Source organism: Bos indicus x Bos taurus, chromosome 10 (assembly GCF_003369695.1).
Source record: "Bos indicus x Bos taurus breed Angus x Brahman F1 hybrid chromosome 10, Bos_hybrid_MaternalHap_v2.0, whole genome shotgun sequence".
NCBI lineage: Eukaryota > Metazoa > Chordata > Mammalia > Artiodactyla > Bovidae > Bos > Bos indicus x Bos taurus.
The window spans coordinates 45,691,306-45,718,026 of NC_040085.1; the positions used below are offsets into that span (position 1 = coordinate 45,691,306).

At 44.2% G+C, this 26,721-nt stretch overlaps 1 protein-coding gene and 1 long non-coding RNA gene across 6 annotated transcripts in view; one reads left to right on the top strand and one right to left on the bottom strand.

The window, feature by feature from the left end:
- LIPC (lipase C, hepatic type) overlaps positions 1–26,721 on the bottom strand; it is a 186,688-nt gene that overhangs the window by 147,647 nt on the left and 12,320 nt on the right. For both annotated transcript variants that reach the window (XM_027553894.1, XM_027553893.1), the window contains exons 2-3: positions 17,096–17,193; positions 14,889–15,018 (exon numbers count right to left, since the gene is read on the bottom strand). In XM_027553894.1, coding sequence (XP_027409695.1) covers positions 14,889–14,973 — 85 coding nt within the window. In that variant the 5' untranslated portion in view covers positions 14,974–15,018; positions 17,096–17,193. The remainder of the gene's footprint in view (positions 1–14,888; positions 15,019–17,095; positions 17,194–26,721) is intronic.
- LOC113900280 overlaps positions 1–26,721 on the top strand; it is a 130,870-nt gene that overhangs the window by 29,341 nt on the left and 74,808 nt on the right. Inside the window, exon 4 of one of the 4 annotated variants that reach the window (XR_003513111.1) lies at positions 22,515–23,079. The exons of 1 other annotated variant lie outside the window; for it this stretch is intronic. This is a non-coding gene — a long non-coding RNA (uncharacterized LOC113900280). Of the gene's footprint in view, positions 1–1,578; positions 1,663–7,720; positions 7,889–22,514; positions 23,080–26,721 lie in introns of those variants that run through there. 2 more of the 4 variants (XR_003513110.1, XR_003513112.1) reach the window with 2 other exon arrangements.

Genomic DNA, 26,721 nt, shown 5'->3' on the forward strand with positions numbered 1-26,721 from the left:
TGGTCTGGAGAGTATTTCCATATTGCAAATAGATAGCTGCATCATAGCTGTAGAGTACAGCCTCTCCCCAGGAGTCCCAAGTGACTTCAGAGTCCCCATGCTTTTAGAGGGGGAAGTAGAGCAAGACCTGAACATCCTGCACCTCTGGGTGTTTTTTCCATTATCACCAGCAGGGATCTGGAATTTGCCAGATGAAATGACTTAAAACTCATTTACTTAAAAAAAAAAGTGTATGTTGGTTAGTTCTTTGTTGAAGAGGGATTTACTCAATGGTCACTTGTCACATGCCTACTCCATGCCAGCTTCTGTGAGTCCTGGGGATACAATGGTGACTACCTTGTCCCTGCTTTTGAGGCGTTCCTAGTCCAGTAGGCAGAGAGAGATGCGGCAGGTAATGTAAGAACAAGAAAGGTCCACTGGAGGCCTGAGAGACTGGGCTCAAATATACATGTAGGAAAGAAAGAGAACAGAGACTTATAGACGTTCATTTTCATATATATACATACAGCAAGAGATAGAGATAGAAATCAAATGGTTCTGTGTCACACACACATATAAATATGCATAGAGAGAGAATAAATATGCTAACGTGTTAACAGTTATTGAATCTATCTGGAGGGAATACAGTAATTCTTTGTGCTCTTCTTTCAATTTTTTCTATACTGGGATACTTTGGTGATAAAAAGTTGGGGAAGCAATGGGAGTATTCAGTGAATCAGATGAGTGTTGTAATGGAGGACGACTTAGTAAAGAGTACGTTCTTACAAATGTTGTTTTATGTCCAGTCATGCAGAGTTGCATTACATGGTTTCACATACATAAATGACCCATTTCATCCTCAGAACAGCCCTGTTGGGTCTCTAATACCAACCCCACTCCCTACTGAAAAGCAGAGGGCTAGAGAGACTACGGTGATTTGCTCGAGGCCACCTGCAGTCAGTGACATAGCCAGGACGGAGATGAGGTTTTTAGACTCCAGATCCACGATCTGTGGTTCACTTCCCCGAAGAGAAGCTGCGGTGTTTATCTTCCCAATCCTGCTCTGTCTTCCGGCTGGGGATCATCCTCTCCTCCTTTGGAGTCTGTGGGGCCTGAAGGGAGAAAGCAGACACCTGGGAGAGGATGGCAGCCATCCCTGACTGAGGCCAGTGTGAGTCTAGGCAGTGGCCTGGCTGGGGACAGCTCGCCTGTGTGGGGAAAATTGCCTCCCCAAGCCAGAGAGAGGCCAGGGGTCTCACAGCGAGCACCTCCCTTGAGGATGACCCTGCCTCGGTCATGACAACTGAGCCAGAGGGTGAGTTTTATCACTCACCCCCACCAGGAGCCAGATAAATGGCTCCTTCTTGGTCTCCAGCCAGTTATTGCTCCTGTTGCCAGAAACTCTTAATCATGCTGTTGGAAAGGGCCAAGCCCCCTCCCCACAAGCTGCCAGCTGGCTCCTGTGCACCTCAGCTAGCCATAGCTTTCTGCACCACCAGTAGCAAAAGCCCCCTGTTTGGGCCTGGTTTGGAGGGTATAGACTTATACTTACTGTTCAGTCTCAGGTGTATTTATAAGCTTGTTTTTCTATCCCTGAAGTGCCACCACCCCCAGGGAATTGCTGAAGCTCAAACAGAACAATGATAGCCCCAGGGTTCCCCATGCCTGACCACCATCTGCAAGCCAAACAGAGACGCCTCAGGACAAACTAGCCCTGCTGATACCTTGACCTCTGACTTCTAACATCCAGGACCACAAGAAAATAAATTTCTGTTGTTTGAACCACCAGTCTGTGGTCTTGTGTTATGGCAAAGGAACATACTGATGAATTTTGGGGGTGGTAGAGTCCCAACACGAGACCCGCACAGAGCTGGGGCGTGGGTACATCTGTGAGTAGATACAGGCCCAGGGACCACGGGTGGACATCACTGCTTGGATTGATCATCTGGATGTCTCCAGGGGTGAGTGGATAGGTGGAGCCCCACCCTCCCTTCTGGGTCTTCTCTCCAGCTCTTCCTGCTTTTGAAACAGGAGGGAAGGAGGCAGGGTACACACTTTAAAAGAATGACAGCCCCAAGACAGGACATAAACTGCTTAGAACAAAATAGGTCCAAGATGGTGGACAAGTTAACTTTCACTAGAGTTTGAGTCTCAGTGTTTTCTTGGACTCCAAAATCACTGTGGATGGTGAGTGCACCAGTGAAATTAAGATGCTTGCTCCTTGGAAAAAAAGCTATAACAAACCTAGACAGCATATGAACAGAGACATCACTTTGCCAACAAAGGTCTGTATAGTCAGAGCTATGGTTTTCTCAGTAGTCTTGTACAGATGTGAGAGTTGAACCATAAAGAAGGCTGAGTGCCAAAGAATTGATGCTTTCAAACTGTGGTGCTGGAAAAGACTCTTGAGAGTCCCTTGGACAGCAAGGAGATCCAACCTGTCAATCCTAAAGGAAATGAACTCTGAATGTTCATTGAAAGGACTGATGTTGAAGCTGAAGCTCCAGTACTTTGGCCACCTGATGTGAAGAGCCAACTCACTGGAAAAGACGCTGATGCTGGGAAAGATTGAAGGCAGGAGGAGAAGCGGATGACAGAGGATGAGATGGTTGGATGGCATCACTGACTCAATGGACATGAGTTTGAGCAAACTCCAGGAGACAGTGAAGGACGGGGCAGCCTGGAGTGCTGCAGTCGATGGGGTGGCAAAGTGTCAGAAACGACTTACCAAGTGAACAACAAAAATATGATCACTGAAACACATCTGCAAGCTAAGTGGCATACTCACCATTGCCCTGACAGTTCTGAGGCCAGTCATCAAAGGTCAAAATGTGGGTGGTGGCCCGATTCCTCGAATCCTTGCCCCTTCCCTGAAATATTAATAGTTGGAATACTCCTCCCACTCATTAGCCTATGAAACTCAGCCTGTAAAAACTAAACATGCCATATTCCAAGGCTGCTCTCATTTTCTGAGACAGTCAAAACTCTGTGGAGTGTGTTTCTCTTCAAATAAATCAACTTCTTATCTATCACTTTGTCACAGAATTCTTTCTGTGATGAGACATCAAGAACCCGAGTTTCATTAATTCCTGAGACCAGGTGTGAGGCTGAGTTCAAGTCCAAATGTGAGTTACATGGTTTCACTTTGAGATCACTTATTCTGATCATAAATCTCAGGGACAGGAGCCCCTCTGTGTGGCTGAAGGAGGTGGCCAGGCCATGGCAACAACACACCAAGAGGACCTCATCATGGAACAGTGGCAAGACCTCACAAAAGGAGACTTCTCAGGTGCTCTTTTGCTGATGTCACCAAGCTCTCTGTGGAGGGTCTGGCTCAGCTTATGAAAATAACTCTGTTCCTAGAGCATTCTTGGGTGAAGAAAAAAATATTTTAACCTTTTCACAGCATCCTTGGTTGCCTTAAATTGGCCCAGAATTTTCAGGCTTGATGTCATGAGGCCTCTTCTTTTTTTTTCTCTGCCTGGATTTGGGCTTACCCCTTGTTTCTGAGCTTGACTTTGGGGAACCAGTGGCTGTGATGGAAGCTGAGACACAAGGGGACCAGGACTTTGTCCAGGGGTGGATTTTCTCCTGGGCCTTTGAGAGGTAGACATCACTCACAATGGGTAAGATGAGTGCAAGCTTCTAGTTAGAAGGGGCCAGGCCCAGAGAGGCTCAGAGTATGTCTGAGGCTCCCCTGACATTGAGTAACATTCAAAGTGGGAAACCTCTGAAAGCAAATGTACCCCTGTGGGCTCTGAAGGGAGCCAGCATCACCAGAAATAAGCACCAGTGAGAATCCCAGGGATCCTGGAGCTGCTCTTGCTGCTTCGTCCCCCTAAACCACAGTTTCCCCTGTAAAGTAGTGACAATGATACTTATCTCCAGGAAGGTTGCATGGATAAAGGAAAACAAATAGACAAAGCATTTGGCACATTTAAAAGTTCTCAAAATTAGTAGTTACTATTATTTCATATCGGAGAAGGCAATGGCAACCCATTCCAGTACTCTTGCCTGGAGAATCCCATGGATGGAGGAGCATGGTAGGCTGCAGTCCGTGGGGTCGCTAAGAGTTGGACATGACTGAGCGACTTGACTTTCATGCGTTGGAGAAGGAAATGGCAACTCACTGTAGTATTCTTGCCTGGAGAGGCTTTACCTGGTGGCTCAGAGATAAAGAAATCTGCCTGCAATGTAGGAGACCAGGGTTCGATCCCTGAGTCAGGAAGATCCCCTGGAGAAGGGAATGGCAACCCAGTCCAGTATTTTTGCCTGGAGAATCCCATGGACAGAGGATCCTGGAAGGGTGTGGTCCATAGGGTTGCAAAGAGTCTTTCATGACTGAGCAACTAAGCACATTATTTCATACACCTCGTTTCTACTCAAAACAATGTAAACATCAAATGTATATTTTTTATTGTTGTTACTCAAACCAAAAACAAATGCATGTCTGGACCAGTATAAAACAGCCTTGGGAAAGGAAAGGTCTAATGGTTATTTACTGCTTGGCTTGCTCTTACAGAACTGCACCTTCGTCCCCCTGGTGTTTGGGAATCTTTGAATGGCTCAAGGCAACTGTGTTGCACTAGGGTTAAGGCAGGGTCAGTGTTTCATGTTTAAAGTGGGTAGAACTTTGTGTTCATATTTCTTTCTCTCGTTAATGGTTAAATAGCTGACAGCTGATAAGGTAGGTGTTGAAGGTCTCAGGGCACCACGATGGCTCTTGATGAGCCCTGGTGACACTCAGGCTGTCAGTGCTGGAAGGGTCAACACTGGTGAGAGATTGTGGGCTCAGGAGGTGGAGGCAGCCACCCAAGGCTGTTTGGCTAGGGCAGAGGTATCAAGAGATGTCAATGACATTACCTGGGTTACTGGGTAAGTGAGAAAAGGAAAACAAACACAACAGCAACAAAAACGAGCCTTGCTGGCAGCCAGACCATGATATTCCCAACTGAACATAGACAGTGCCCTCAACACAGAAGCAACATGCTATAAAAACCTTCTGCATCTGTGTTTGCAGCAGGACAGAAAGGAGGCCACTCGGACTCCAAAAACGTGACCAGACAGTGCCTGCTTCTAGCTAACAAGGAGGGACTGCTGCTCCTGTAGCAATGCCAGTTTTAGCCTCGCCTGCTGGAACGTTGTTACTTAAATTAAGCACTAATGATTTCACAACAATTAATTAGATTAAGATACCGGATAGCTGAATGATCCCCTCCCCTTTGGACAGAGTCCCACTGAGAACGGCTACTACTGTGCCGCACTGGTGGTGCAGTGGTGAGCACAGCTGCCTTCTGGAATTCCCCAGCTTCCCCAGCCTTTCTGTAGTCTCACCCAGCACAAGCCCAGATTTTCTAAGAAGCCCCTCTCAACTCCTCATGTAGGGATGCTCTTGAGTTTTCTGAAGTATGTCTTCCCTAGCTGCAGTAAACCAGATAATCCTAACTTTAATCTGATTCCAAGTGTGTTCCCTGTAGCCTTTGGCTGGTGAATCTTTACATCTGTAAAATGGGCATAATGATACCTGCCCAGGATATTGTGTGAATCAAGTGATACCATGTAGGTAGGAAGAAGATTTTTTTTAAATGAGTATTTCCTTATTTATTTGGCAGCACTGGGTCTTAGTTGAGGCTTGTGGGATCTAGTTTGCTGACCGGGGATTGAACCTGGGTCTCCTGAGTTGGGAGTGTGGAGTCTTAGCCATTGGATCACAAGGGAAGTCCCAGGAGTGAGTTTTTAACGTTGAAATTGCTATAGGTCTAAAAACTAGTGTGATGTGGAATTTGCAGATGGTTCTCTTTTGAGACTCAGAAGAAGGTATTATACTTTTTAAATTGTAGGTTCCTATTCAAGGTTCTATGATGTGTACCCGCCTCGGTTTCATTGGTGTAAATCTTTCCTACCATTTAGTGCTTAGGAATAGCAATTAACACGTAAACTTCAAACAGACTTGCCCATGGGTAAGTCTGAGTGTTGGTCGGCCTCAGTCAGGTGAGGTTGCAGAGCCTGTAACTTCTGAGCCCCACCCCTGTCTTTTCCTGCTGATAACATGGCTTTCCATCAGGGAGTGGCTAGAATTTTAGCCAGGCTGTGAGACAGAGCCATCCACCCAGCAGGAAAGGCAGCCAGTGACCGAGTCCCTCCCCTTTCCAAATACCAACTTCAGTGGCAGCCCCACTGCCTCCAGAGCGAGGGCCAAACTCATTAGCGTGCCCTCTGAGGCCCTCACCTCCGACCACTTCTTTTGTGCCCTACCCTGAGCTATAGCAACTGTCTGTGTGCACGTACTCAATTTATATTTAAGAATGTGTGTATGCTCAGTCACTTTAGTCACTTCAGTCATGCTGGACTCTTTATGACCCTATAGACTGTAGCCCGCCAGGCTCCTCTGTCCATGGGATTCTCCAGGCAAGAATACTGGAGTGGGTTGTCATGCCCTTCTCCAGGGGATCTTCCTGACCCAAGGATTGAACCTGCATCTCCTGCCATTACAGGCGGATTCTTTACCTCTGAGCCACCGGGGAAGCCCAGCAAACATCTCAGGGATTCCCAATTTCATTTTATGTTTTCAAGTCTCCAAGACTGGCTAATGCTTTTCCTTCTGCTTGCTATATCCTTCTACTTCTCCTTCAAGGCTCAACTCAAATATCACTTCCTCTATAAAGCCTCCTCTGCTAACCTTTCCTGCCTTGTGATGTTTCCTATCTAATTGTGCACTTATCACACCATGTTGAAATTATACCTCTTCCAATCTCTAATACACACAGTTGTAGGGGACTTCAGATTTCATCAGCTGGGAAGCTCCTTGATGAATGGAAGTGTGCTTTTTCATTTTTGTATCCTCAGGAACACCTTTTTATACAGACCATGGGGCCTGGTACACAGTAGGGGGTTAATAAATGCTGTAGTTTGTTGTTGATCTTGTTATATTTCAGAAGAAGTATGTTGTTTTCACTCTTTTGGTCTCTCTTGGGACAAGGAGGCTGGAACATTTGTCACTGGAAAGTTTTTTGCGGTCACGGAAAGGCCAGTCCTAGTCAACTAGGATTATCACAGACTCTGCCCAACTCATGGTAATGCCCAGCTCATAGGAAAAGAATTTTCTTGATCCTATTTTCAGGCCTGCCAAGGCATGCTTTACTATGTATGGTTAATTCATTATTGCTACTAGTATTTTTCTACCAATTACAACTAAATCTCAACTTGGGAATTTCTTTTTTCAATTAAAGAACCACTGCCTTTTCAGCATGATGATATTTTATTCTGGAGGACTAAATTGTCACGAATATTTAATAGTTTTATATTATTTGGAATATGGCTACTCTTGGGCTTCCCTGGTGGCTCAGATGATAAAGAATCTGCCCAGAAAGCGGGAGACTGGGGTTCCATCCCTGGATCGGGAAGATTCCCTGGAGAAGGGAATGGGTATCCACTCCAGTATTCTTGCCGGGAGAATTCCATGGAGAGAGGAGCCTGGCAGGCCACAGTCCATGAGGTCACAAAGAGTCAGACACAGCTGAGCAGCTAACACTCATACTCTCCCTTGAGGAAGGTCAATATTCAGGATCATGAACACTGATATCCCTCTATTTACCCGCTGCAGGATACTGAGAAATGAAAACCAGTTTTGCCCCAGGGTTTGCATTGTTTCTGAGGGAAGAACTTTAAGCCAGGAAGTCAGGAGACCTGGGTTCAAGTCAAGTTACTGTTTTGCCATTAACTGTCTATTTTTGTTTTTCAGTGGTTCTCAATGTGTAGTCCCCAGACCTGAAGCAACACCTGGGACCTTTAGAAATGCAAATTCCTGGATCCACCCCAGGCTCACTGAATCAGGAACTTGCTAACAAATTTAATAGAATTCATTTATTTTATAAATAAATGAGATTTAATAAAATCATATTTTAATAGACTTCTAGTGCACACTAAGGTTTGAGTCTGACTAGTCAAATCACTTTGCTTTATCATTTTGATATAAATTTTTAAATTATTCAAATAATTCAAGCAAAATAGTATATACAAACTACAACATTACATAAAATTTGGAAGACAGGAATTTAGGTGTAAACTCAACTGAAGTGTAAACATGTTTGTTCCTTTTCTTTAGTAATTTGTTTTCCTCAAATACACGTGTTTCCATGGAATTGTAATCAGAAGACACACACAATTAGGTATGGTACTTTTGTCCCACTTAATCTTGGAATGAAAATATTCAGTGTGCCACTTTTGCATCATCATAAGCAGGGGTCCTCAACCTCTGGGCCGCAGACTGGTACCTCCTGTCTGATCAGCGGCGACATTAGATTAGAATAGTGCGCAATAAATGTCTATGCTTGAATCATCCCGAAACCATCTCCTCCCACCCCAGTCCGTGAAAAGCTGTCTTCCACGAAGCTGGTCCCTGGTGATATAAAAGGTTGGGGACCGCTGGTCATAAGAACTATTTTTAGTAGTTCCACAATACATTATCTAAAAGCTGTGCCAAAGCGTACCTAGCCAGGACCTGAAGGTGAACTGGCACACATGGAGGAGAAAGTGCTGGGGCAGACAAGGAGGCCTCCTCTTCTCTGTACTTCCTCCCCCCTCCCCCCAGATCCCGCAGAAACATCGAAACTATGAGTGTTTCTGGAAATAGTCATAAGCAGAGAGGAAAGCGACGTCAGTCAGTAGCCTTGAGTTTTCCAGAGGTATCCAGAAACACAGGTTTTCTCTTACCTAAATCCTTTCCTGAAACCCTGAGGCTGCCAAGACGTCGCCACACTACCTCATGGCAACATCCAAGAATGACACCTTCTCTTGAGAAGTACGGCTGCCCCCTGACCTGAATCCAGGTCCTAAGCCAAGTGCCTGAGTGTCAGCAGCTGGGGCACCTGCTGTCTACCTTAACAGAGACACCCCACTCTCCGCAGGACTAGCTGGGCTCTGACCCTGGGGCTAGAGTCTGGCCAGGATCCTCAGCATGTCTGGCAGGGGTTCAGATGTTTTACCTGCTCCTGGCCAGCCCCCTGCCCTAGTGGGCTGGACTGCAATCCCTGGCTGACAGGGCCCCACTCTAAAACGAACACTCTTCTAAGAACCAGCATACAGCTATGAGAAATGCTGTGCCTCATGTCCTACGTGGACCTCAGGGGTGTCAGAGACACCCCAGGCTGAGGTCAAGGTGGCCACGTGCCCTTGGAGAATGTAAGTGGAACTGCTCAGCCGTGTCTTGTGCACCAGGCCTAAAATCGGGCAAGCCTCTGCCCCAGCCCTGCTTCTCCTTCCCCTCCCCCTGCTGACTCATCTGCAGGGACACAGCATGCCTCATAGCAGTGTGGCAGCTGGTATGGAAAACAGGGCAGTGGTGGGAATCTTGTTCACCTGGCCCAGAATTAAATGTGGCTTCAAGTCCTGAGCCCCTTGTGAAAGGCGAGCAGGGTAGGAGATGGCTTGTGGTCCTGTCTCCCCAAACTTCTCCTCTCTGGGTACCATGCCCTCAGGAGGGCTCCAGACTGGCTCAGCCACAGGGCAGGAAGTCTGGCAGTGTGGTGGGAGGGGCTCTCGCAGAGGGCAGGCAAGATTTCACAAGAGTTCTATGGACTGACTTTCTGCTGATTCTACTTTTCATGCACTCGCCTGGGTGACTTCCATCTCTGGATCCCACCTCGGATGTTACTCGTGAATAACCTTTCCTGCAGTTGTGGAGGCCTGTTAGGAGTTTGCAGGCCCCACTGGGGATGTAATTCTGGGCTTCTCGAGCTTGTGGGGATGGGTGGACGTGGTCTCTCGAGGGACAGCAAATCCAGGACAGATCTAATTGCTGCTAATCAGGTTGTTTTTCAATTTTTTTCTTTTACATGTAAATACTTAAAACACACACGCATACAGATTCCATGGCCTTAAAAGTCTATATCGATCTTTACATATACTTTTAATCCCTAGTGATATACAAGTATAAGAATTTTTTTTATCGTAGTTGTGATTCAATATATAATTTACTTAGTCCTGTTTTCTCCCCCACTTTATCGCATATAAAATTTCCTCATACTTGTTTTTAAAAGCTACAAGACCAATTGTTATGTAACCTTTTGGAGGTCACCGATCTCTTTGATAATGTGCCACTGTAAGTGCCTAAGTGTTAGCAGTAAGGCTTTTATTTCAGATTCCCATCATTACTGCTCCACAAATTTCCTGGCACTTCCAGTAGTAGGTATTCAACACAATGCTTGTTTAAAGGAGGACTTAGTAATAGCTGGCTGCTCCCTCCCTGATGGTTTATTGTTGGGCATTCAAATTGTTTCTAGTTTTTGACAGTTGTGATGCACTGCTGCTGTCAACTCCTTCCTATAGTTTTTTTCTCCTTCCCAGAAGGCCTGTTTTTGGAAGATGTTTGGGCTTGGAAAACATGTGTGCTTTATTGTCTCTGTGCCTTTGCTTATGCACAAGGAAAGCCTCCTCCTTGTTTGTCCAGATTCTATCCTGCAAGACTCTGCTCACATGCTGACTCCTCCCAGAAGCCTTTCGTCTACCTGTACTTGGAAGTGAGCGCTTCTTCATCGCTACCTGTGCCTTGACTTAGTTAATTCAGGCTATTGTAACAAATTACCATAGAGTGGGTGGCTTGTAACCAATAGAAACTTATTTCTCACATTTCTGGAGGCCAGAAGTCTGAGATCAGGGTTCCAGCATGTTGGGGTTCTGGTAAAAACCCTTTTCCAGGTTTCCTCATATGGTAGAGAGCCAGTGGGTTCTCTGAGGTCTCTTTTAGAAGGAGCCCATTTACAAGGGCTCCACCCTCACGACTGAATCACCTCCCAAAGTCCCTACCTCCTAAGATGCCATCCTGTTGGGGGTTAGGATCTCAACATATGAATTTTGTGGGGGACACAAACACTCACCCCTTTGTACTCCTCTCCAGTGGTACTCATCACATTTTATGATTCAATTGAAAAAAATTTTATATATACATCTTATCTCCTTTATTAGACTATGTTATACCTTATATATGTGAAACCCAGAACGGATCATTTTAATACCATTTGTTCTATAAGAACTATTTTCAGTTATATGCATGCAAAAATCAGTAATAATCACTATTTTCTTGATTTGTTATTTAGTTTTAAAACAACAATTAAAAAAAAATACATTTCCACTTTAAAGATGCACAAATCCATTACAGATATTTCCTGGAAGAACCCAAATTTTTACTTCCCAAACAAAATATTACACCTCACAGTTCACTGTAAAACCTGTTTTACGTTTTAAACCCAAAAGTCTAAGTGGTCACACAGGATAACAGAATTGAAGTCAGATTCAATTTGTTTTTTTTAATTAGTATGATATCATTTTTAATTTTAAATCTACCATTTCTATTTAAAGGCAAGAACAAGCAATAAATACCATGGAATTTGGGATGTAAGATGACAAAGTAAGTTGGGAGGTTACTGAACAATTAGTTGCAATGAGCATACGTCGTGGGCAATGATCATCAGGGATCAACTGTGTAACCGGGAGGTCTCCAAATTGACATTAGCAGAGAACATATATTCAAGGAGAAGTGATATAGAACTGTGATCATTTGAAGTTTTTGTATACATTAAGAAAACTCAATAGTAACCATAGCAGTTGTTTACAACTCTGACCAAAAGAACTATTTTGGAGGGGGTGTTAATTTTTATCACCGGCATTATTTAGAATCGTGATGATGAGAAGAAGTTTTTATTACTGTCACATTCTCTATGGATGATGGCCCCCTTATTGCCCTCTGGCAGTGCAGGCAGCTCCTGTCTTCCTCAGGAAGGTCCACCTGATTCGTCAGCAAGCTTGTGGGGAGCAGGGGTGGCTGTGCAGTCCACGTTGTACAGTGTCTGCTGCACAAACAAAGCAGTTTTGAGTGAGGACCTTGGCGGGACCTCTAAGGTTGAACTGCCTTTCTCTATACGTGAGGCCGGTTTTCTTTGTGTAGTCCAGACAAAGTAACATTTCACAACAAATTCAATACAGAAACAGATGAAAAAAAGCCCAGCCCTTTCTATCAAGCCAAACATGAAAAAAGTAGCAAAATTTCTTTGTGACCCAGTGTCACTCTTCTGACTCATTTTTCGTTGTTCTTTGGCAAATACCAGATATTCCTCACAGTATCGTGTTTCATATGCTAAATGGGATGAGTTTGTTGTTATTCAAAACATTAAAAAGTATTCTCCATTTTAGTCTCTAATATGGTAAATACTGATAGCTGTGTTTCACATAAAAAAGATCTCTTTGGAATTGTGACTAATTTTTGAGAGTGTAATGGGACCTTTTGGGAAGTTGAGAATTGCTGTACTACAGCACTGTCTTCAATATGGCAGATGCCTATGTACACTTGTTAAATGAGTGAGGGACTGATGGATGGGATGTGCAGGCTGCGGCTGGAATTGCAGGGAGGGGCCAGGCTCCTGAGGCAGTGCTGGCGGATATCACTGGGCGGTGGAGGCTGCCATGGTCAAGGAGCACTGGCTACCATTTAAGCAGTGTTGGCCTCAGGAGTGGGGTCTGGGGATGAGGGTAATGGAGGCTCTGTGTCCTAGGGTCTTCGGGATGCTCACCGTATCTTCTTTCCCTTGGTGTTGGTGGACAGGAATTACCCAATATTCCTCTCCTGGGAGAGGAACTGAGCAGAATGGATTTCTAGGGATCTATGGCTGCTAAACCATGAGGTGAGAGCACAGTGGCCAAAAGCCTATAGCGTTAAGCAGACAGATCCAGTCTAGGGACCTCTTGCTCCTCTTGTGGGATCTCCGGCAAGTCATTTTTCTGCTGTCTGACTCCACCACAAGGGGAAGGTGGGGTGAAATGTTTGTGCAGTGTCTGGCATACACTGGGTGTACAAGACATTAGTGGGTCCATTAGCAATGCCATCAATAAGAAGAAGAAGAAGTAAGCTGGGAGGTCTGGGGTTAAGGAGGAAGGATCCCACGGGAGTTCTTCCTGGTATATCGAAACTTGGTCCTGAATAATTCATTGCCATGGGGGCTGTCCTGTCCACTGTAGCATGATTAGCAACATCCCTGGCTTCTAAGCCCTACTTGCCAATAGCACTGTCTCCCTGGTTCTGACAGCCAAAAACATCACCTGGGGGGCAGTTTGGAAACTATCCTACAAGGCATAGATACTCAACCTTCTAGGGCTCCGTTGTGGGGTGCCTGCTTGCCTGCAGTGCCCCAAGAAGAGAAAGACGTCACACCAGCCTAGTGCACACAGATCTGACTCACTCCCTGCAGAAAAAAATTCTGCCAAGATGTTCTGCTCTCAAGGAAACAAAAGGCTTCCTGTCTCTGATCCTTTTCTCTGAAGAACCTTCCTGCTAATGGAAACTTCCCTCAGCGTTTGGCACGCCGCGGGACCCTGGGGAAGCAGTAGCTGACCAGCACAGGTTTTGCTGAGGGAAATGTGGCTAATACCCAGCAACCCGGGGGGAGGCTGTCCTGCCTTGCATCCTTTGCCTTGACTCTAATGGCTTCCAACCCCCAAGTCTCTACTGAAACATCTGGTCCGATCAGAAGCAGAACAAATAAACCAAAGGCGGTATATTCATACAGCAGGATGCTACAGTGACCCGAGTGAATGTGTCATACCACATGCAACTGCACGGATGGCTCACCAACATAATGTTGAGTGAAAGAAGCCCGGAACAAAAAGAGCGCATATTATATGCAACCATGACCAAAAAGCTCCAGAAAGTCAAAATAATCTATGTTAAGGTTCCAGGGATGCGTGTGCAAGGGAGGCTTCTGGGATGCTGGCTTAGGTTGTGAAAATTCATTGAGCACTTTATGATATAGGTATTTTTTGAGATATATGTTATGCTTCGATAAGAAAAACATTCTGGGCCAAGGGGCAGGAAGGGCCCTTCACCAACATCCTTGTGAACACAGGGAGGAAAAATCATGAACAATTCTGCCTGCACGGCTCTAAGTTATTATTAATATTTTTGGACTCAGTTTTGTAAGTGAGACGATGTATGCAAAATAACTAACCTGGTAGTTGACATATAAAATGCTCAATGAATGGTAATAATTACTACTGCTAATAAGTTGTTAACTGACCTAATATACAAAATAATAATTAAATACAAAGAATAGCCTTTTTTTCTTAAAGGAGAAAAAAAATGTTCTGGAGTTTTCAGGTATGTCTTTGGGTTTGGAGCTCTCTCCAAGCATAGTCTTAGAGGAAAGAAAAACCAGTAACCAACACAAAAATAAAGTCCCAAAGCCCCGTCTCATTTGGCCAAAGTGTTCAGTTCACTTCAGATCCATCATTTATTGATCCAATGCACTCTTTAGCCAGGAACCTGTGATCCACCTGCCTAATCAAGCATTTGGATCACCTTGACCATCAACCTATGAATTTCCAGAACAAACAGGTATGACTGCTTCGTCTCAGAGTAAAACTTTGACAGAAAAAGTGAGGTTTAGAAAATGTGCAATGATAGCTCCATGTTCAACCTGACTGGAAAGAAGATTCTATAAATTCCTCTCTTCTGAGAAAGCCAGCAATTAGACAACCTCAGCAAGATAGAAGGTTTCATTACAAGCTGTTCTCTTCAACTGCAAATTAGACACCAAATTAACTCTCAGGAAGATCTGAGACTCTTTCAGATTATTTGCCACCAAAGAAGTCTTAGCCTGACTATTTCTTAATCAGATATGAGAGACACTTCATCGCTTTGAGAAGACTTCTACTCCTAGAGCGGTTTCCTCAAATTTAAATTTCAGAATTTTAGGAAACACCTACAGCTACACGTCCCTATGACCTGTGATGCCGATCATAGAATCACCTAATACACTGTGAAGCAAACTCTATCTGACAGAGTCAAAAGGCTTGGATTCACTGCAACGTCCATTTAAAGAAGAAAGTCCATGCCCATCTCTGGAGAAAAGGCAGGCACTTACCTGGTCCCAGGCTTTGTCCATGGGCACTTGATTGGATCAAGATGCAGTAAAACAAGAAGATAGAGACACACAGGGGATTTTCCATTTCTGTTTCACCTGGGGTCCGAGGTCCTCTTGCTAATTTCTGAAGCTAAAGAGACCAGATTGCCTATTGATACTTTGTTAGGGAAGACTGTCCATTAATAATTAACCTTTTAAACATGTTCTCTAGTGTTCGGACTCTTTCCTTCCTACACCCAACCCCCAAATCTAAATCTGCCTCATACAAAAAAAGAGAATAAGGTTGATTTACAGAAGTATTTTTTATCCTGGTACATTTTGAAAATAAAATATCTTGTCATGTATTCTTGCCTTCCAGGGCCAAGGTCACAGTTCTAAATGCATCGGTTTGAAGTTAATATGTTTGGAAATTCTGTCAAAGGTCAGGGATAGGTGGCTTCCACAGAGTTGCCTAAGTCTCTCTCTGACAGCACTGCAAAGGGGATACAGGCAGTGGTATTTCAAATGCAGACTAAACTCAAAGAGAAAGGAAAGGACTCTGCTATGAGGAGAGCCCCCATGGGGTCTGTTTTCTGTTGAGTTTAGCGAAACTACTGGTCCTGTGGTTAAAGAGTGACGGGCAAAATTTCTATAACTGAAAGGGGCAGAAAACCTCTAATGTCAGTGTAAAAAGGAGTTGGTAAAGGAGCAAAGATGCAGAACTGGATGCTTTTGCTGGGGGCTGCTTTGAAAAATGAGTAAGCACACTCTTTCCTCCTTTGTATTAATGGATGCTCTAACAGTGTAGAGGACTGGGAAGTAAAGCCACTTGGTGAAACCAGACAGGTGAAATGCTACCATGTGATTCTCATGTAATACTCCTTGGTAAACTTTATTCATTTTTTTCAACTTTTAAAAAAATACCTATCAATGCCAGGCACTGTTCTAGTACTTGGGATAAACAAGTGAACAAAACAGACCAAGATTCCAGTCCTTGTGGTATTTATATACCATTGGAGATGGGAGAAGTCAGATAAGAGACAATAGATATAATACATAAGAGATTTATGTAGATTGGTAGAATACAATCTGAGTGACAGGAGAAGGAAAAGTATGGCTGAGTTAAGGGGGCTGGGGAAGGTAGTGATTTTAAATAGAATGGTTAGGGTGAGCCTTGTTGGAAAGTTGAGTTCTGAGCAAGATTTTGAGGGAGTTGCCCCTGTGGACACGTTGTGGAGGAGAGCGTCAGGTAGTTAGAATAGCCAGTGCAGCCAGTGCAAAGGCCCTGAAGTAGGAGCATGCCTGGAATGTTCCAGGAACAGCAAGGAGGCCGGTGACTAGGGAAACATCATTAAAAGGACTTTGGCTTTTATACTGTGAGACATGGGGACTCACTCTGAGCAGAAGAGTGATATAATTTGTATAATATTTGTAAAAGATCATTCTAGTTTATAAGACTAGGAACAGATTACTAGCAAACTAGGATGCAAGTGGTGAGATCTGCTAGGAGGCTATTACAGTGATCCAGCGAGAGTGATGGCGCCTTAGTTCAGCATGGTCAAAGTGGAATTGGGGAGTGATGGACGGATGGTAGATGTGTTTTGAGGGTAGATGCAACAGGATTTCCTGACTACTGGGGTGAAGAGAAAGAAGAGTTGAAGATGACTTCAAGGGTTTTGGTCTGAGCAGGTGGAACAGTGGTGTTGATATTAGCTGAGACGGGAAAGGCTGTGAGTGGAGCAGAGTTGGTGGTAGAAGATAAAAAATTCAGTTTTGGCTAGGTGGAGTCTGAGATGCCTCTTAGACATCCAAGTTGAAATGTTGGGTAGGTATTTAGCTAACTTGATGATCACTGCCTGGATGAAACAAACTGAGCAGGACTTTCATTTGGTCCTATTAGTTTGGACAGACTGACCCCAGGGCAAAGCTTAAGACTGTGCTGTCTGGTGGCTGCACTTCCTTCTGGAGGTCTATGGCATGGAGACCTTCTAGTTGGATGCATGATTCCTGAGCAGGGGCTTCTGTGCTGGCTTTTTGGCTGGCTCCGTCCTACCTGCACTGTTAAGCAGAATCTGAAGGTTCCACTTTACTAATTTCCCAGAAAGCTGGAACCTAGAACAGCTGACTATCTACTTGGCTCCTCTCCCCTAGGCCCACCTCATCTCTTGTCTTCTGGGTACTGCTAGGAACCAACTCCACTCCCGACCTCACTCTGCAGATTAACTTACCAAGACACTGGTGAATCCACGTGCCTCCAAGATCCTGGGTCTTCTACCAACTAGCTGTGCACAGTGTTACTTAACCTTCTTGAGTTCCATCTCTTCGTCTGTAAAATAAGAGAACATGAGCCAGAGATAATATTTTGAGATATCAATAATATATTTCTTCCAAACTCTCCCTCACACCCTCCCTCTCACCTAAGAAGAGTAAAGTAGACAGAAGTCTATAATCTTAGTCTTCCTAAAGCTTCAGTTCAGTTCAGTAGCTCAGTTGTGTTTGACTATTTGTGACCCCATGAACCGTAGCACACCAGGCCTCCCTGTCCATCACCAACTCCCAGAGTTTAGCCAAACTCATGTCCATTGAGTTGGTGATGCCATCCCATCATCTCATCCTCTGTCGTCCCCTTCTCCTCCCGCCCTCAATATTTCCCAGCATTAGGGTCTTTTCCAATGAGTCAGCTCTTCACATCAAGTGGCCAAAGTGTTGGAGTTTCAGCTTCAACATCAATCCTTCCAATGAACACCCAGGACTGATCTCTTTTAGGATGGACTGGTTGGATCTCCTTGCAGTCCAAGGGACTCTCAAGAGTCTTCTCCAACACCACAGTTCAAAAGCATCAATTCTTTGGTGCTCAGCTTTCTTTATAGTCCAATTCTCACATACATACATGACTACTGGAAAAACCATAGCTTTGACTAGATGGACCTTTGTTGACAAAGTAATGTCTCTGCTTTTTAATAGGCTGTCTAGGTTTATCATAGTTTTTCTTCCAAGGAGCAAGGGTCTTTTAATTTCATGGCTGCAGTCACCATCTGAAGTGATTTTGGAGCCCCCCAAAATAAAGTCAGCCACTGTTTCCACTGTTTCCCCGTCTATTTGCCATGAAGTGATGGGACCGGATGCCATGATCTTAGTATCCTGAATGTTGAACTTTAAGCCAACTTTTTCACTCTCCTCTTTCACTTTCATCAAGAGGCTCTTTAGTTCTTCTTCACTTTCTGCCATAAGGGTGGTGTCATCTGCATATCTGAGGTTATTGATATTTCTCCCGGCAATCTTGATTCCAGCTTGTGTTTCTTCCAGCCCAGCATTTCTCGTGATGTGTTCTGCATATAAGTTAAATAAGCCAGGTGACAATATACAGCCTTGACATACTCCTTTTCCTATTTGGAACCAGTCTGTTCCATGTCTAGTCCTAAAGCTTAGGACCTAGCCTAAGTGAATTCTAAGCAACAAAGGCAAGCAAAAGGCTAAGAATGTTTTAAAGGGATGTGAAGGGAGAAAGAATATTCCTACCTTCCTATCACTAGAGAGAGAGTCTCTTGGACTTTGTAAGTAGATTGGGGAAAGGGAGATTTGTCTAGAGTGCAGAGGGGACAGTACATTGCTTCCAGAAGGTGGTAAGAACTCAAAGAGGAAATGGTGTGAGTTTGTCAGCCGGGGGGCAAAATATACCCCTGTGCCTGGTATAGGTTGGGAGTAGCAGTGAGCTACCAGTGACAACAGGTCATGAAGATGGGGAGGATGGGGGTCATCTGTGTGGACTGATGGGACAGGACCAGGTGCTCACCCCAACTCCAGGCCTTGGTATTGTGTCTGACCTAGAACTGGTGGTAGGTGGGATTGGGGTGAAAAAGAATCCAGGAGGGCTGGAAAAATAGGAGCTTGAAATTACAATTCGGGTGGGTTACAGAAAGCAAAGCTATTTCTTCTACATCAGAATCTGTGGACTGAGAGTCACACCTCTGCAAGCACAGGTATGTCATGAGTATTAGAGATTTATATGAGAAGTGCCCAGCCAAGTGCTGAGTTTATAGTAGTGTGTGTGCTCAGCCACTCAGCTGTGTCTGACTCTTTGAGACCCCAGGGACTGTAACCTGCCAGGCTCCTCTCTCCATGGGATTTCCCAGACAAGAATACTGGAGTGGGTTGCCATTTCCTTTTCCAGGGAACCTTCTTGACCCAGGGATTGAACCACTGTCTCCTGCCTTGGCGGGCAGATTTTTACTATTGAGCCACCTGGGAAGCCTCAGTTCATAGTAGAGGTTCAATAAATTACAGTGGCTTGTTTGGGAAGCAGTCAAGGCATTGGAATCAGACAGATCTAGGTTCAAGTCCCTGGCCTATTGCTTACTAACTGGGTAACCTGGGGCAAGACATTAGCATTCCGAGATTTTGATTTTTTCATCTGTGTAGTGGGACTAAGCATATTTACTTGATCAGATTAAAGGAGAGGTAAACCCTAGGACTTCCCTGGTGGCTCAGACGGTAGAGTGTCTGTCTACAATGCGGGAGACCTGGGTTCGATCCCTGGGTTGGGAAGATCCCCTGGAGGAGGAAATGGCAATCCACTCCAGTACTCTTGCCCGGGAAATCCCATGGACAGAGGAAATCCCATGGACAGAGGAGCCTGGTAGGCTACAGTCCATGGGGTCACAAAGAGTCGGACACGACTGAGCGACTTTACTTTCACTTTCAAACCCTAGGCAGTCTTTGCCAAGCAGGAAATAATACATAGCAGCTATTGTTATTTTTATTGTTTTAATAAAGAACATGGGGTGTTCTTTAAACAGTCATGAGGGTGTCCAGGAGGTAGGTACCAGCAAGATCACAGGATTAAAATTTTAGCAGAAAATTAAAAGGGGAGGAAAACAGAAGGGTCTGGATCAGTGGTTCCAAAATATGATTGAGGGTTGGAATCAGAGTTAGCCTGAGAGCTTAGGAAATGGAAAAACTTCAGGCCCCTCCCATGAAAAAGTACAGAAGAACATCCAGGGCTGGGGCCTGGACCATCTTAATTTTAAACAAGTTCTTCAGATTGTTCTTGCTCACCCAAAGTTTGAGAACCATTGCCTCAGAGTGGTGCTTAAGAGATCTGTTGGGTAGGAAGAAGAAAGTAATAGATCTTTCTAATTTTTCTCATATCACTTTTTATAGGCTGAATGCTTTTGTCCCCCACAAATTAGTACATGAAACCTGGCCCCAGGGTGATGGTAGATATACAGGACCTTTGGTAGGTGATGGTCTTGATGGCAGAGCCCTCAGGAATGGGATCACCGCTCACATGAAAGGCATGCCAGGCAGATCCCATGAGCCTTCCTCCGTGTGAGGTTACAGTGTGAAAATATGGCTATCTATGAGGCCCTCATCAGACATCACATCTGCTAGTGCCTTGATCTTGGACTTCCCAGCCTCCAAAGCTGTGAGAAATACATTTCTGTTTTTTATAAACCACCCAGCCTATGGTATTCTATTATAGCAGTCAAACGGACCAACATATCACCTTTGAACATTTTGTTTGTGTAAATATAATGCTTATTATATATTTACACTATATCATTTGTATATAGCACTATGTAATATATTGTTATTGTTTAGTTGCTAAGTTGTGTCCGACTTTTTGTGACCCCATGGACTGTAGCCCTCGACTACTCTGTCCATGGGATTTCCCAGACAAGAATACTGGAGTGGGTTGCCATCTCCTTCTCCAGGGGAATCTTCTTGACCCAGGGATCGAACCTGGGTTTCCTGCATTGGCAGGTAGATTCTTAATCACTCAGTCACAAGGGAAGCTCATGTAATATATTAGTGCTATATAATTTATAAGCAGACAAATATTCATATACTTTGGAGAGCACCCCAGAAAGCCCAGCAGTCCATGGGAGACCCTTCACTTCCCAAGAGCTGAAAAGGGGAGCAGGCTAGATCCCATGGAGCCTGAAGCCTCCAGAGAGTTATCAGCATTGTGCATAGTGGTAGAGCCCAGTGCTTACTTTGTTTTGCAAGCCTCAGTCTAAAATAATAATGATCTTATAGTTAGATCCCTAAAAGTTGCTCAGTGTTTGCTTTCTTTTAATTTGAAGAGCTTCTTGAAGAAATGGAGATTTCAAGAGGATGGGTATTAATGACCTGAATGTAACTTTCCTTTTAGTGTAATGGTGATAAGAAAGTTATTCAGAAGGAAAAATATTTTACATAGATAAAGAGAGCTAGAGGAGGGAGAAACCATGGTATCAGGTAAAAATCTCTAATGAGAGAAGCAGGGTTTTCTATTCTGAATCAGATTTTCTTGCTTTTATCATCAGACACTGGGATACCTGAGAATGGTAGCCTCTTTGTAGAAGTAGAGGGAAAAATAATCAAAACAGTAAGTTTTGGATTGGTGCTATTATTTCCCTCACTTCATAGTTGAGATTTAAGAGGTTAAGAACTAGGACAAAACCATACTTTATCAGTGAAAGGCTGACAGCAGGGAAATCAAGACCACCCGAATCCAGGATCACTTTTCTCAACCACAAGCCCTTAATCCCTGGACTTTTTTAGCCCCACACTGAACTTTCTTTCTTCAGCATTATTCCACTTCCAAGATTAAATTTATGAAATCTGTAGGATCATGTCATTGGAAAATGACCACCTCTCTTACACCTGCTCAAGCTTTTATTGATCCAGCTTGATCTGTATGGACATTTTTGTACCATTAGGGATCAAAACTGAGCAGGACCCTGTGGGGCTTCTGGGCATGGAAGACTTTCTGTGTCCCCCATTCCTTATTTGTAGGAAACAGACTTCAGCCTCCATGACCTTCCCTGAGTTCTGAAAGGCAGATTTGAACAGTAATAAAGGAAGGGACTCTTGCCTGGAAAATCCCATTGGCGGAGGAGCCTGGTAAGCTTCAGTCCATGGGGTCACTAAGAGTCGGACACGACTGAGCATTGGAGAAGGAAATGGCAACCCACTCCAGTGTTCTTGCCTGGAGAATCCCAGGGAGAGGGAGCCTGGTGGGCTGCCGTCTATGGGGTCGCACAGAGTCGGACACGACTGAAGTGACTTGGCAGCAGCAGCAGCAGCAAAGGGAGGGGATGCAAAGACAAGAGAGGGAGCAGCCAGGAAACAATAGTGCAGCCTTGGAGTAGGGTCCTGGTTGCACCTCAGTGGATACATACAACAGTAGCTTTAAGCTCTTTATAGAATTAAAACCTCCAGTGGAAGATTTAGCATTCTTCTTCAGAGAAGATCATCAGGGAAGTCAGATTAAAGGAACCAGAGAAGCTCATCAAGAGATTATCTGAAAGCAGTTTAAAGGAGTGCAGGCTTTACCCACATTCTAATCTTATCAACAGCATCATCCTTGAACTATTGCTATAAAACTCCTCACCAAAACCTCCAGAGTTGGGGACACAGTTTTTGAGTGCAGGAGCCCTCTGTGTCCACATTTGCCAGGCAAAACAATAAAGCGATTCTTTCCTATTTCACCCAAAACCCTATCTCTGAGATTCAATTCAGCAACACAGAGGCCAAGTTTTTGGCATCAGAAATATGACCAAAGCAAGTAGGGGCGGTTCTTTGAGTTGGCTTGGAACATGTCCTTATTTGAAAAGAGGTTGAACTGGAATCTAACCTTTTCCTTATCTGTTTCTTTTTAAGGCAGGCAAACGAAAGATGAACACAAGATTGCAGATGCTGTTTTAGACTATTTGAAGTATTTCAAGCATTTCAAGCAGGTGTTTATGCATTCAAGATAATCCTGTTTGCATTGATTAACATTTGAAGATTCACTCTGCATGAGGTCTGCCTCTGGCCAGCTGTGTGACCTTGTGCAAATAATGCAACCTCTCTGTACCTGTTTTCTCATCTGTGAAATGAAAGTGTGAGGGTGGATTGTTATCACATGGAATGTGCTTGGTACAATCAGCTCTCATTTGTAACAAATGAGACAAAAAGTACTTCCTCCATTTTACAAGTGAGGAAGCTGAGACCCTGAGAGTCCTTGTCTGAGGTCACACGTCTCTATGTAGATTGGATCTGAGGACTTCTGGGTCCCTATAAACTCTGATCCTCTCTCATTCCAGAACCTGAACTGAAGAGCTAGGGAACAAAGAACTGAGATCTCCTTTTACACTTATTTTTATGTTTCCTGCTCTGGGCTGACCCACTTATTCTCTCTATCAGAATTACAGTTACTGGTTTATGGAACAATTAAAGAAAGAATCACAACAACAAATGAAACAAAAGCTGTCTTTCTTTGTGACTGGATATTCTGGAACCAAGAGTGCACTTTATGATTTTAGTAGTTCCAGCAGAATGGAAAACCCCCCTTTCCTCTGTTTGCATTGTGCTTGGAAGCAAAAGGAAGTAAAGATTTAAGTTGGTTTTGAGCAACTAGGTAGACACGGACCACTGCTGGCTCCTTCAAGTTTGACAAGGGTTTTCTCCCCGTGGGAAAGAGGGTGAGCGTAGAATGAACTCTGTGCCTGCGTCCTGCAGCTGCTTTGGGCGTTGATTGGGCTTGGTGAAGGGTGTCACACTGGGCTCCTAAGGGAGGCCAATGGAGCTATGAACTGAATTGGCCGATTGCTGTAAACTAAGGGCATAAATTGGGAAGTTGGGCCATCAGCACGGCAGCTCCATTTCCCGGGGTCCCAGTGAAACCATTTATCTCAGATAGGGACTTGAACCCATGTGGCTGGGACTCAGACCAGCCAAAACCCCACTTGGGACTCGAACCCATGTGGCTGGGACACAAACCCAGCCAAAACCTATGGTATTTGGTTTCAGGACTTAATGAAGCTCAGGTTCTTGATGCCTCATCACAGAAAGAATTCAGTGAGAGACAAAGTGATAGGTAATAAAGGATTTATTCAGATTCAGAGAGAAGCACACTCCACAGACAGAGTGTGGGCCATCACAGAGGGTGAATACAGTCGTGAAATGTGGCGTGGTTAGTTTTTATAAGCTGGGTAATTTCATATGCTAGTGAGTGGGAGGATTATTCCAACTATTTTGGGGAGGGGGTGGAGATTTCCAGGATTTGGGCTGCTGCCCAGTCCTTGGTCTTTTAGCAGTGCCTTGGAACTGTCATGGCGCCTCTGGGTGTGTCATTTCACTTGCTGCTTGAGGATCAAGGGATAGTCTTGTCTGCCATCCTGGGCCCCATTTGATTCTAATCAGTTAATGTTGTGTCCTTGGGCTATGTCATTCTTTCAAAAGTTGTGCCCTGCCCCTGGGGTATCTCTTAGGTCCAAATGGCCCAAGCCTCTCTACAGCAGCTTGTACTTGCCCCATGTCACACAACCATTTCACAGAAGTTTTCTGAGCTTAGCAAATGAAGTTCTTGGCTGCAAGAAGTCAGGAATAGTGTTCTGATTCAAGGGCTGCCAATGACTCATCATTTTTCCACATGGTGTCTTACTGTCAAGGTTAGTAATCAATTCCTTGGTAGGTCTAGAAGTCAGGGGTTAATAGTTCAGGGGCCTGGTTCCACATGCCAGGGTCTCTATGTGATTTCACTGAAACCTCAAAAGAACCCTATGATGATGCATGTATGATTATGCCCTTTATACAGAGAGGAAAACTGAGACTTAGGGAGGTTACTCAGTCACCCATATCCACACTCTAGTAAGTTGTGGGATGAAAACTGAATTGTGTTTGTTTAACTTCAAAGTACACGCAACAAAAAGTAGTTTTGCCAAGAGTAGTAGGAATTGGCTATCAGCTCTGTATGAATCTAAGACTTAAAAAATGGGATTGTGTTGTGCTCTTGCACTTCAGATAAAGACATAGATTTATTTATGTATTTTTGGGGAGGGGGTGGAGATAGTTTATTATCATTATTTTAAAAACAAATGTTTTCAAGCCCTTTCTAAGTGGAGGTAGCCTGAAACAGTCCATGAAACATAGCAGAAGATAGAAGTAATGGAGACATTATGGTGGACTTATATAATTTACACAGAGATTAATTTTCCCCAATTGGCAGTAGAGAAAGACCAGCCAAGATGAAGGGACTGGAACCTTTACTCATAAACTTTGGCAAGCACAGAACAAAGTGTTTGACAGGCAATTGTTAGGGTGAGACTATGCTACAAAAGACCTAATTTACACATCATCAATGGTCATCCAGTTATTTTTGAAACCATCTGGGTCAGGTCATGCCTAAGGGTCCTCCAGGATGAAACGATGAGGTGCTTTGACATGCTTTGATAATTCTGTTACGACAAAATTTTTTTAAAAGGTAAAAGCATGACTTTCAGATATGAAATTGAACATATGATAAGTATTTTATTCAACTTATTAATGAGGAAGCTGGTAAGGGTGTTATAACTAGTTCAAAGGAAAAGCTCAGTTCAGTTCAGTTTAGTCACTCAGTCGTGTCCGACTCTTGGCGACCCCATGAATCGCAGCACACCAGGCTTCCCTGTCCATCACCAACTCCCGGAGTTCATCCAAACCCATGTCCATCGAGTTGGTGATGCCATCCAGACATCTCATCCTCTGTCGTCCCCTTTTCCTCCCGCCCCCAATCCCTCCCAGCATCAGAACCTTTATATCTTAAAATTTATGTGGGCAAATAGAAATGCAGCTAGCTTCCAAAGTCAGTTAAACTTCTACAGGACAGCGTTTTGTACTTCTGTTAGTAATGGCACCCCACTCCAGTTCTCTTGCCTGGAAAATCCCACGGACGGAGGAGCCTGGTGGGCTGCAGTCCATGGGTTCACAAAGAGTCGGACACGCCTGAGCGACTTCCCTTTCACTTAGTTTCCTACAATGTACACAGTTGCAGAATGCCTCAAGGGCAATGGATGCTAGAATCAGATAACATAGGAAGGTTGCGCTGGGTGTGGACAATGCATAGTTTTCTACTGAAGCACAGTTTTCTCTTACAATTCCTATGTTAAGAAATGATAGAAGAAGTATTTAGCTGCAGAATTTTAAGATAATAGGTTAGTACTCCTTCTGGAGGAAAGGCTATCTCTTATCTCTTTTGATATTTATCTTTTGAGTATCTTTTCTGGACTTCCCTGGTGGCTCAGACGGTAAAGCGCCTGTCTACAATGTGGGAGACCCGGGTTCGATCCCTGAGCCAGGAAGATCCCCTGGAGAAGGAAATGGCAATCTACTCCAGTACTATTGTCTGGAAATCCCATGGACAGAGGAGCCTGGTAGGCTACAGTCCATGGGGTCGCAAAGAGTCGGACACGACTGAGCGACTTCACTTTCACTTTCACTTTTCTCTGGTGTCTCAGACAGTAAAGAATCTGCCTGCAATGAAGCAGACCTAGGTTTGATCCCTGGGTGGGGAAGATCCCTTGGAGAAGGAAATGGCGACCAACTCCAGTATCCTTGCCTGGAGAATCCCATGCACAGAGGAGTCTGGCAGGCTACAGTCCATGGAGTTGCAAAGAGTCAGACATGACTGAGCATATTTTGTTATAATAGAGAACTGGATTTCCTTGCTGGCATCTCTACTTTTTTAGCCTCAGTAGCAAGCAAATTATTTAAAATCTTTGTGCCTCAGTTTCCCTACTCTAAAATAGGGACAGTATTGGGGATGAATAAATGGAAATAGTCTGTGAACAGTGCTTAGCACAGTTCCCACCATCCTTATTATTACAGTCTTTCATCATGCTTTTTATTTCTCCTACACTTATATGTTCTTTCCTTTTCTCTTTTTCTGCCCATTTAACTATGATAAAGAATAGGAAAACTATTTATAGTGGTTTCGAAAAATGTATAGATAGGGTTTATGCTTCTTGGTCTCGATTTTGAAAATTAACTACATAAGTTGTTATGTATGCCTTTAAAAAAAAAAAAAACAAAAAAACAAAAAGCATTCTCCAAAAAAGTGTTTTCTGAG